This window comes from Podarcis tiliguerta, assembly GCF_965153285.1.
Source record: "Podarcis tiliguerta genome assembly, chromosome: 5".
In the NCBI taxonomy this organism is placed as follows: domain Eukaryota; kingdom Metazoa; phylum Chordata; class Lepidosauria; order Squamata; family Lacertidae; genus Podarcis; species Podarcis tiliguerta.
This window is the reverse complement of record NC_139538.1, coordinates 29152428-29164430: the sequence shown is the minus strand read 5'-3', so window position 1 is coordinate 29164430 and position 12003 is coordinate 29152428. Positions and strand designations below refer to the sequence as shown.

The window sequence follows — 12003 nt, the reverse complement described above, 5'->3', positions numbered from 1 at the left end:
ATTGTATTAGCTTATGCAGCAAAGAGAAACCGGTTTTACTGAAGTTACTCCATGTTTATGAGGTTCACATTTCTTACTACTACAGCACATTTTGTCTGAATCTTGTCTATGTTTTCCTTTTGTTTTTCTTACCCTTGAGTTCTGCGTCCCTATTGCCAGTGCAAAAACATTCTACCCCCCTGGTATTACACTGGTGCCACCACAATCACAACTTGTGAAATGAGACAATTGTTAGACTTCCCATGTGTTGGTTCAGCTATGCTTCCCCAAAACCCCAGAGTCATGTACTGGACAGTTCTAAACTGGATCTTGTAGAGCCATTCCAATGCTGCATAGTATATTACTTCCTTTAGATAAGTATATTGTTACGAAGTATTATTTTACCAGAACTGTAGTTATGGACAGTTAAGGAAAATAGATTCATTCATTTTAAACCAATGTGATTTTTAGTATTAAGTGATCCAAAGCCATCCAAGAATATTTCATACTATTATGTGAACCACTTAGATTATTTTTTTTGGGAGGGTGGGGATTAAGCGGTATATAAATCTTTCCAAGTAAATAAAATATCCTATATGCTCTATATGCTTTGGCAGAAGCTTGACAAAAATGGCACTATAACACAAGGCAAGTGGAGAATAGCTTTGCACACTTAGTCCAACTAACTTTAAAGGGCAATTGGATAGCGCAAAGCTCACAAATAATTTGAAGATGGCTGCTGTGTGATGTGGTGCTTTTTCATGTACTTCAAAGAAATAGGGAGCTGAATTCATGATGTTGGTGACCAATTGCATGAAAGCCCTACATAATGCATTTTCTCTTTCTCAACATATGGATTGGGGGGCAGAGAACAGGGCCAGTATCCTGAAGAAACCAGAGGCCTTTCTCCTGGGCATGGTCGGCCAACAGGTGCATAAGAAAGACAGGACATTTTTTATGTACGCTACAACAGCAGCAAGAATACTCATCGCGCAGTATTGGAAGACACAGGAGTTACCCACACTGGAAGAATGGCAGATGAAAGTTATGGACTATATGGAATTGGCAGAGATGACTGGCAGAATCAGAGACCAGGAAGAAGAGACGGTGAAGGAAGATTGGAGGAAGTTCAAAGACTACTTACAGAAACACTATAAGATAATGAATGTTTGATGACATCAGATTGAATGTAAAAGGTTATTAGTAAAAAGTTGAAAGAGTGAAAAAGACCTAATATTTAAAGATATAAGGAAATAGAGTTATATTATGATAGTAAAATTATGACAAAATTAAATTAAGACAGAGGGAAGGAATTTGCTGATAGAATATAAGATTGGGAATACAGGGAAGGAAGGTCTGGGGAGGTCGATGAAATAAGTTAATGCCAAGAATATAATGAGGATAAAAATTGTTTCTGTTTTTATTTTTCTTATTTGTATTTTTTTTTTTTTTTTGCGCTGTTTGGTGTTTGTGTGTTATTCTATTTTTTCTGTTTTTGTAGTGATATGGTTTATCTTTTTTGTCTTTGTCATTTTATACCTATTGTAAAACTTAATAAAAATGATTTAAAAAAAAGAAAAAGAGAACAGGGCCAGTAATTCCCAGACTCACCCCCACCCACTTCATGGACCACTTGAAAATTGCTGCAGGTCTTGGTGGGCTCACTTAATGATTTTTCTGCCTGTTGTAGCAATTGTGATTCCATAGAATTCAAACTGTAGTACAATAAAATACAACATAAGAAATAAAAGAAGCAATTAAAAATGCAATTAAAATCAATATGATGGGCTGTCTCTCATCTACAACCACAAATCCACAGACACCGCAGACCACCAGAATGAAACTTACAGGCCACAGTTTGGGAACGCCTGAATTTTGTTTCAGAAATGAGATGGGGGATCAATATCTGAACTCCTCCCTATGCTCCCAGCTGCAGGACCCTAAATAAACCAGAGTTCTAAAGTTCAGGATATGCAGTCTGAGTAGTGCTGATTTCATTCTTTGCAGAGAAAATTGGTTGTGATTTGGCAAACAAAGCTCTGCAATTCACTTCCCTTCTCCTTGCATTTTGAGAGGTTTTCTCTGCGTTTGAGATGGAAAATCCTGATAATTTTTGCTACCATTTTATCTATGCACCAAGATCCTTGGGATAAAAAGCAGTCAGGAAAGTCTTACAGCGTTTGAATTAGTGCATTTCTTTCTAGCAATGTATGCTGGGAGATTTGTAATGGAGCTTATTCTAATTTAAAGCTCCAACAGTCTCAGGATTGTCTCGCCTGAATTTAACTTGTCTGGCTCTCCTGGAAATGAACCAATTAGGCAATCTCTGTGCCAAGGCTGAATGATGCAGGATTGGATTTTGATAGTGCTGTTTTGATATTTGCTAGCTTAAATGAGTAATGAATTACGTTAGCAAGATGCAGATTATGTGACTATAAAAAGAGGCACTCACCAGCAAGCTCCTACTATTACACCCAATTTCTACAGACTATTTATTCACTAGACTGCAAAATGGAGCCTTCCATATTCATTCTCAATAGACAAGCTATCGTTAACACGCACCTGGGTCTGAGCTAGTGCCAGAACCAAAGAGAATTCCCCCTACAATTCACAGCTGTTATATATGCACTGGCTTCAATGTTATGTAGCTTGTTAATGATTAAATCAAGTCCCACCTCCTACAACTTCTCATTGTATGTTCCAGTCACAGCGCTGTGGCTCTTCCAGCAATGAAGACTAAAAATATCCTCATAATTGATTTCATAGAAGCAGACACAGTGCATCCATAGCTTGCCTGAGGTCCCAAAATTTGACCAGTCTCAGAGAGCTCTTCTTTGGAGCAATGGGGCAAAACAGCATATTCAGATGCAATGCAAGTTAAATCGCACCTTCAGATGCAATGCAAGTTGACTATAACCTTTGAGTGCCTGGGGGCACATTTTGCATGATGAGATTTTTGTATCACATTACTATCCTACAGGTTTTGTGCAGAACCTCTGAGCTGCTTTTTAACACCTAAATTAAAAGCCTGTCTTGAAAGCCCACAACTGCTGAATAGGAATCTAACAGAAAATCTCCAGTGAGCACAGTGGCGTAGCGTGGGGGGTGCCAGGGGTGCGAGCCGCACCGGGCGCAACATTTGGGGGGGCGCAAGTCCAGAGGGAAGGAGGTAGAAGGCGGACGCCCTTGGGCGCCCCCAGCCGCGGGCGCGCTGCAGCCGCGCGCGGAGTTGGTGCTGCCACAGGATTCCCAGCGCCAACACGTTGCCCAGCAGGCCGGCCGCGAAGAGCAGCGAGCCCGGCAGCGCCGACTGGCCGCCCTCCAGGTGCCGGTTGGCGCGGCAGCGGTAAGCGCCACCGCCGTCCATGGAGCCGGCGGCGGGCGAGAGCGTGCGCCTCGACGGGGCGGGCAGGGCGGGACGCGTGTGGGGCGGCGCGGCCGAACGAGCCGTGCCTATGAAGGGGCGTGGGGCGGGGAGGGTGGCCAGGAGGGTGGAGGGCCTCCCACAGACGGGGCAGGGGCTAAGAGAAGGAAGCGCTGGCCTCGCCGGGAGGGCGGAGAAGGGGCCGTTTGTTCCCACGGGGAGCCGGGAAGGAAACGCGGCTGTCTGTGGGAAGGGGGCGGGCGGGAGCAAGCGAGAGGGATGGAGTCCTTTTCTAGACGGCAGGCGGCAAAGGGTCGAGGAAAGGAGAGGTGCTGGGGCTTAGGGTTGCCTGGCAAGGCACCTCCTCTGCCCCAGAAACCCTCACCTGCAGCGCCGAGAAGGTTGGGTACAGTGGTCCTGCCGAAAGGTAGGACCTGGTTTATAATTACTTAGTCCACACTGAAAAAGACTCATTATTCTTAAGGCATGTGTGGTGAGACACAGCCAACCTCCTTACAACGCAGTCTGCTAGAGGCAGACTTTCAAATTTCAACGGCGCCCTGCGCAACACAACAAAAATTGGCACCCCCATCCACATCTCTCGACTTTCATTATAAGTCATTGTTGCAGCTCCCCTGCAGTGCCCTCTCACTAGTGTGATAACCAGTTGCGCGTCCCTTAATCCACCTCTGTCACTGCTCCATATTTGGACAGCGTTGGGACAGGGTGATAGTAGCGAGGTTGGGGTAGGGTGGTTGCACCAGTGGGAGCATCCAGTGGCGTAGCGTGGGGGGTGCAGGGGGGGCCGGCCGCACTGGGCGCAACATCTGGGGGTTAGGGGGCGCAAATCCACAGGTTAGGGGGCGCAAATTACTTGCCTTGCCCCGGGTGCTGACAACCCACGCTACGCCACTGAGTGAGCACAATCTGTGTTAAACCTCATGCTGCATTGTAACTATTATGTTCTATTCCCTGTGTGGTAGCCACAGAAGGGCAAATTGCCTTGTTGGCCACAGTCCTCAAAGTTTCCTACACAGGACTGCTGGGGAGCAGGATAGTGAGAGGTGGCAGGAGACTGGTTGATCCAGAAACCATCCAAAAGTTGACGTTTTCATAAGGTGATAACCAAGGGAAAGGAATGGGGGGAAATCAGAGTTATAAATGGAGTTTTCTGAAACAGGTGATAGATCAGGTCAGGACCCACCTTTAATCCCTAAAGCTTTACAAATTTGGGTAGACTTGCCCAAATAAAAATATTTTTAGCAGATGTCAAAAACAGTGCAGCAAAGGCACCCACTTAATGTCAATGGGCAGGGAGTTGCAGAGTGTAGCTGCTGCCGCACAGAAAGCGCAACTCCTCACAAATGCAGAATGGACGTTGTGTGGTAAAACTTGTCCATGCAAGATGTAGGAAAAAGGAGAACAGCTGGTTGGAGGGAGGCAGCTGTTGTGACTAATTATGTGATGAAAAGCCACGATGGAATTTGTTGCCACAAGATGTAATGATGGCCACTAGCTTAGGTGGCTTTAAAAGAGATTAGACAAATTCACAGAGGGTAGGTCTTTCAAGGGCTACTAGTGCTGCATTGTATAATGATCCATAATCAGAAGGAGGGTACCCCTCATAACAGTTGTAGGGGAGCAACAGCTAGGTAGGGTTATTGTCTTTATGACCTGGTTCTGGGATTCCCAGAAAAATAGGGTTGGACAGTGTGGGAAGCAGGAAACTGGGCTAGATGGACCTTTCCTCTGACACAGCCAAGCTTTTCTCATATTCTGGCGCCCTTGTATTTAGCGAGAGCATAGGTTTTTTAAAGCATGACTCAGAAATAAGTCTCACATGTGAAGTTAACGGGGCGCAGGACGGAAGAACACAGTCAATCTGACACACTATGACCCTGCAGGGAACACTCTGTTGGGAGACAAAGGGAGACAAAGTCCATCATGACTCCACGTCGTCTCCGGACGTCCATCGATCTCCCGTAGACACGCAGTATCAGCAATTAGCGACACGAGCTCCAGAAATAGCTTGCCACATTCCAGAGCCGATGCACGCTCTATCAGCAGATAATGCACAGCGAAAGATGCACTCAGGAGAGCATTATTTACAAGTTTATTTCTGCGTTGATCAGAACAAAGAAAAACATGACTGCCTGCTTCAGTGTTCCGGCACAGAGAGAGAGACGAAAGCAAAGACACAACAGAAACATCCTGTGAAACAGGAAATACGCAGGCCGTGACACAAACATCCTGCTCCCTTTTAAGGTGGAACGGAAATATCCTAACACACTCATGCTTCTGTCTGCCCATGCGCCCAATGAAAAAGAAGAGACTGACAGAAATCCCCGAGAGAAAGTAAAACAGAAACAAGGTGTATTTTACTGCACAGAGCCTTATTTCGCAAGAAGCTTCTAGCAAAATCATGATGAGGTAGCTGGAAGACAAGTCACTTAAACCCCCACCCATAAATGCAATAAACTTGATCTACTCAGCATTTTCAAGATCAGCCAAACAGCCAGCTGTACAATACAAAACAAACCCTCCATAAATGGGCCGTTCAAGAGGAAAAAGCCTGCTGCTTAGTTAAGCGTGGCTTCCTATGGAGACATTTAACCACTCAGTTTGCTTTTTCCAGTGCTGTATCCAGGCTAGTCTGTTGCAGCAAAAGCAACAAAAGAGTACCGTAATGACCAACACACTTTATTGCAGCATAAATGTTTGTGGGCTAAAATCCACTTCAACAGGCGCATTCTGGTGTTCTGACGAATATCTAATGAAGTGGACTCTAGACCACAAAAGCTTGTGCCAATGAACATGTTTAGTCTCTATGACCTTTGGTTGTTTCAGTTTGCTTCTCTGTGGTCCATGAGGCATTTAGGCTATGGTTGGGTGGGGGTGGAGAACAGGACCTTTGAGCAGTAGTATGGGCCCACTTGCTGGACCTTTAAAGGAGGCCCTTTAAAACTGGAGCACAGCTGAATATATTTTCATTTCTGTTCTAGGCCCTTTGTGGTGGCGTAGACTGCGGCTAGATCACATCCTTAAAATTTAGCTTGTCACCAAGAAGTGAAAATATGGCAGTTCTAACACAGAGGTACCCTAACATGGAGGCACAGAGTGGAGAAAGCTCCTTCTTTTCACCCAACTGTGCCTTATGGGCCAAATACCACAAGGATTTGGCAGGCTTTGAACCATAATGCTGGAACATTGAGAAAATACTGAAGGTGGTTACAAAGTATGGATCCACATGGATCCTCAGGATCTTTGCATTGGGTCACCCCAAATTCACCATCTGATCACATAGCATGTCCATGACTATGTCCATGACTACCAAAAAAATCACGCACCCACTGTTGCCTGGGGCTGCAATGGTGCAAAAACGTGGTTACAAAGCACAGATCCACATGGATTCTCAGGATTTTTGCATTGGGCTACCCCAAACTCACCGTCAAATCACATGTCTGTGGCCACAGCATGAAGCACAAAAATGATACATCCACTGTTTCATTCAGAATTTTTTTTCTTGTTTTCCTCCTCTAAAAACTATGTGAGTGTTATGGTCAGGTGCGTGTTATAGAGCGAAAAATACGGTATTTCAGCATTTCAGAACCAAATACGCTTTCATCTGCCATGAGTTTTTTGCCATATGAGTTTCCAAAGACCATAGGAAGCTGCCTTATACCACAGCAGGCCATAGGTCCATCTAGCCCAAGGGTGGGGAACTTTTTTGCCCCACCCCTTTTTCTCTCACCCCCAGCAGATCAACTTTGACGGGGCCATCCACCTGTCAATATTTGACACCATATTGATACCTTGTCATCTTGCCCACCTGTCAAAGTTGATCTACTATGGGAAAGGTGGATACTGCCCAAGAAGCATTGAGTTCCCCGTACATCAGCTGATTTTGTAAGGTTCAGATGCACCAGCCATGTGGAAAACATGGAAAACCATTTGGTGTGCCTGAACCAAGAAGGACTGAACTTTGCACACTTCAGCCATTGAGTTATTCAATCCTGCTTTATGCAGACATGTCTCTACCTGCCCCATATCTGTTCTCTACCTGCCCCACATGTGATGCTGCAGCTCAAGGAAAACAGTCTTACAAGCAAAATGAGGAGGTCTGGTGTCCCAGGTTTCACCTGCAGACTGGAGGTTCCCTACTCCTGATCTAGCCCAATCTTGTCTACAACAACTGACAGTGATTCTCCAGTTCTCAGGCAGCAGCCTTTTCCCAATGCTTCCTGGAGATGCCAGAGACTGAACATGGAATTTTATGCATGCAGAGTAGTTGCTCTACCACTGAGCTTTGGCCATTCCAACATTTCTCCAATGAAAATAGGGATGTCCATGAGGCATATTAAGCAACTCAAGAAGGTAAGGTATGTTGATTGGGCTGAGAAACACCCAGTGTGGGAAATCTGTGATCAGATAATCTAAAAAACAAACAAACTTTAAAGCCACTCCATATTTTTTTTAATCAGAGCAGCAGCAAAGGTACTTAATAACTTCTACTTCAGGTTATTCAAATATAAATTTCATTCATTTCTATTAACATCACAGTCCTCTACATTTCTGCTCAGCCCCTTTGAATTCAAAAGGATCTCGTCCCAGATAAATGAGCCCAGGACTGCAGCCTAAGAGGCCATCAAATGATTCATAGAATCACAAGAATTGTGGCTGCCTATTATAATCCTGTGTCCTGGCACAGTGAATATTCTGTAAGAGCACACGGATAAGATTGCTCTAAAACTGCCTGGTGAATTTTGAGATCATATGAATGCTTCCTGAAAGTTAGAATTATTTCTGACAACCTGAATTTGATAGAAGACTGTAGGGAAGCTGCAGGGGTGGTAGAGCTAAACTGAATATGCAATTGTCACATCACACAAAAATAAGTGGAAGTGATAGGAACATTTCACAGCAAAAGTTTTAAAAAGGGGGGGAGGGAGTTCCAAGTGCAAATAGATTCAGATGCATACTACAATAAAAAAAATAGTTGTAGTTGCAAGTTGCAACCAGTTCATAATTTAATGCCAGCATCACTAACATCTGCTTACAGCAGTGATGGCCAAACTACAAATTGGGACTACAATTCCCATCATCCATGTCCACTGGTCCTGCTAGCTAGGGATGATGGGAGTTGTAGTACCAAAGCAGCTGGAGGACCAAGTCTGGCCATCACTGGCTTACAGTGAACACCCCCCCTTAAACATTAGATACCAGGATACTCATCCTGCAATCTATTCTGAACACAGGAGAGGTGCAAAGAGCTTCTCTCTCTATAAGCAAACATGGCAGTAGCCAATTTGAGTGCCTTTCCCCCCATTGATGGGTGGGGGCTAGTGGGTTGATGGGGCAGCATACCAGGACCATTCTGTGATTCTGTTTCTTTTTATGCACTTCCAGTTGCGGCAGCAATTTGGGTTATTCCACACCTGGCCCACCACAGCAACCACTGGCACCCATGCCATCTTCTTAGCCTGAAAAGATTGGTGACCCTTGCCTCAAATCAACAGTTTTCATTACTGTTAACGAAAGAAGAAGCCAGTAACAGTTCGCCGCATAGTGGCAGAAATGAATGAGGGATGATTTATTAGACATTATGACACAGTAATACTATAAAGCTGATTTCAACAAAACTAGGGGATGATTCTGAATTATGTATGCATTGTATGGTAGAAGTCATAGTCACCTTCACTGTGGCTGGTCAGTGCATCTTGGCCTTACAGAATACAATGAGGAAAACTGCAGCTGTTCTGGGGAGGATGGAAGACTCACCGTATACTGACAGCAGAAATGCCTTTGGGACAAATATTTAGTGTGCTCCAATTGTGAAATATTGGGTGGGAAGGCATAGGTTATGAACTGCAGAAGTGAAGTCAAGGGAATCCATGTTTCAAGCACTTTTCTGAAGGCAAAACAAGCCACTGAGAAATGCCACAGCAGGCCACAGTGACTGCAGCTTATTTTAATCCAAACTCAAAGATGCAGGGAGTAGTGCTTTCCTGTTTTAAGCAGCCACAGTTTACAACAGCTCAGCTCATGTTGCATATGAAATCAGAACCACCAATGTTATTAAAAGCAACAATTTTATTTTAGTGCTCCAATATTTTGTTTTTAAATCAGGATGTGGCTTTCACACACACATACACACACATATCCCACATACAAAATATTATTCTTGGTGCAGTCCTACCCCTGTGTAACCCAGTGTTCACTCACTGAGAGGTGATCCAGTCATAATGATGTATTAATCTGATCTTCTGATTTGTGTATTTTTAACTTGTTTTGTGAATATATTTATATTGTTGATTTCATGCTGTTGACTGCCAGGTTATTCCCGCCCCCCCCCCCAACCAAGTTTGGCAGCATATGCATTTTTGGGAAATAAATGAATGCTGTATATGTACTTTCAAACTAGCAGCTCTGGAAGGAAACACACATTCTGAATTAAGATACCCACCCAGCCAATTCAATGGGGATTGATAAGTAAACCACTATTTGCAACATTAAACTAGAAGCTACAAATGAGTTCCATTTTGCTGCATTAAATTAGATTGATCCAGAATACTAGTTAATTGGCAGTGAGATATTTCCACAATAAGAATGAGGTAGATGAGATGTCCCAAATCATATGCTGACCTGATGAGATCGACAAAATAAGACTGATCAAATAAGGTTGACCAAAACATACACCACTATTTACGTATTTTTCAAATCTTCCTGATGAAAACGAAGAGACATTTAGAAGCAGGGCAGTAGGTCATCAGCTCCAAAAAAAATCTTAATATTCTGTATAGAAACCCAAGTCCTGAACCAAGGCTTACCGTATTATGAGACCAGAAAACAATATGTATCTTGTCAAAGATTCAAAATTCTTTTCAGAATGAGCAGATAGAATACTAATCACGGGAGAGGGGAAATGATCTGTTGAGGGCCACAAAGTCTCAATTCTTGGCCACAATTGTACAGACCTCTAACTATGCCCCCAACCCTCCTTGCATATCTGAAAGGTCAAAGGAGATTTAGCATAGGGACAGAGGAAACTGCCATACCAGATCTGCTTATGATGCCCATCTACCTTGCAATTATCTACTCTGAGTGACAGTGGCTCTCAAGAATCTCAGGCAGATATTTTCTCCATCATCTTTCATCCAGTCTCTTTGATGGAAGAAGCCAAAGATTAAACATGGGATTCCTGGGACTGGACATGAGAAAAACATGTATTCTTCAAGTGAACATACTGTCTCTTTAACTTCTTGCACATAGATAACACAGCATTTGCAGAGAGGGGTATAAGCCTTTCCCCCTAACCATTTCCCAAACATTAATCAATTCTGACACTATCTTGTTCATCCCTCCTGAACCTGCCACAGCACTTTAGGAGAGGGTTTAATGCCACCACCACCCCGTCATTGCCTCAGCATTTATCTCCTTTCCCATTAGGGGAAACTATGCTTCTCTAATGATAGAAAGAGCAGCTGGAGGGAGATTTGCATCAGGAAAATTGCACGGGGAAAGGGTTAACTATTGCCAGTGTCATCATGCCAACCAAACTGGGGAGGGGCTGTCTCTGTGGCTGCTTTTTTAAACAAAAATGACAAAGAGGGGTGATCCAATCCCCAATCATCAAAATCTTTTCTGGTTTGACCTAGAGACTATTACCAAATGCCTCCGCTTTCTGAAGCTTCTCTTGACAGGTTTAAGTAATTGGATCTTCCTTTTGCAAAGAAACCGTGAAAGCAGAAACACTTTAAAGATGCAAAATTCTGTGCCAGGTCTTGAATTAAAAACAAGCATGATGAACGCACATAACAGGGGATAAAGGAGCAGCACTTTCCAAAGGCCTCAGTTTTCAAAGGATGTATATCAGGAAGGAATGGTGTTTTAAATCTATTGTGTATCCAGGTGGAAGATGTAACATTGTGAAAATCAGTCTGCTTGGCCAATTGCCTGGCTAATAACCAAGATTAAAATTGTGCTCTTGTAATGCAACATTTACCTCCTTTGACAGATTAGCATTTTCATGTCATAAACACAAGCAAGGCAACAATCTGAATTAATAATAATAATAATACTAATAATTACCCCCATATTGTCTAAAGCCAGACCAATCTAGATTATTAGTTCCCTTTTTCTTTTTCCTTGAAGGAACAGGAAAATGAGTAATTTTAAACCCAAGATAATATTAAAAACTAGATTCAAGCTAATTTTGTTCCGTAACATTCAGACAGGGTTAGAATCATGATATGCTGTTTGACTAGAAATGCAACCTCCAACTTTATCAATTGGCTTTGTACACAGATATTAACTAGCTCAAATTCCACTCTCTTCCCTATCCGTAGAATGGGGAACTTGCATGAGAAAAGAACTAGACAAAAGAAGAGGAAAGATATATATATATAATACATACGCAGCTCAACCTGTGGATTTCTCCTTGATTTACTCGCCTAATCGTCCTTTTTCTCCTCCAGAGTTCACTGGCCTCCCTTTTAAATACTTTCCCTCTAAAACTCATAGTGTCAGTAGGAGTCCTGGCAGCATATTCCTTTAATCTTTTGGCTACACCAGCTTCAGAGTAGAGAAGAAACTTAGCAGTACTGTCTGAAGGGGAAGTATAGTATGAGCATTTACTGCATTCACAGAAGCTGCATTTTTAA

The 12003-nt window shown here is 43.3% G+C and overlaps 1 protein-coding gene across 25 annotated transcripts in view; it reads right to left on the bottom strand.

Moving 5' to 3' along the window:
• DOCK10 (dedicator of cytokinesis 10) overlaps positions 1-12003 on the bottom strand; it is a 197411-nt gene that overhangs the window by 101303 nt on the left and 84105 nt on the right. For 2 of the 25 annotated variants that reach the window (XM_083442501.1, XM_083442507.1), the window contains exon 1: positions 11757-11941. The exons of 22 other annotated variants lie outside the window; for them this stretch is intronic. In XM_083442501.1, the coding sequence (XP_083298627.1) occupies positions 11757-11861 (105 nt within the window). In that variant the 5' untranslated portion in view covers positions 11862-11941. Of the gene's footprint in view, positions 1-11756; positions 11942-12003 lie in introns of those variants that run through there. One more of the 25 variants, XM_083442502.1, reaches the window with a different exon arrangement.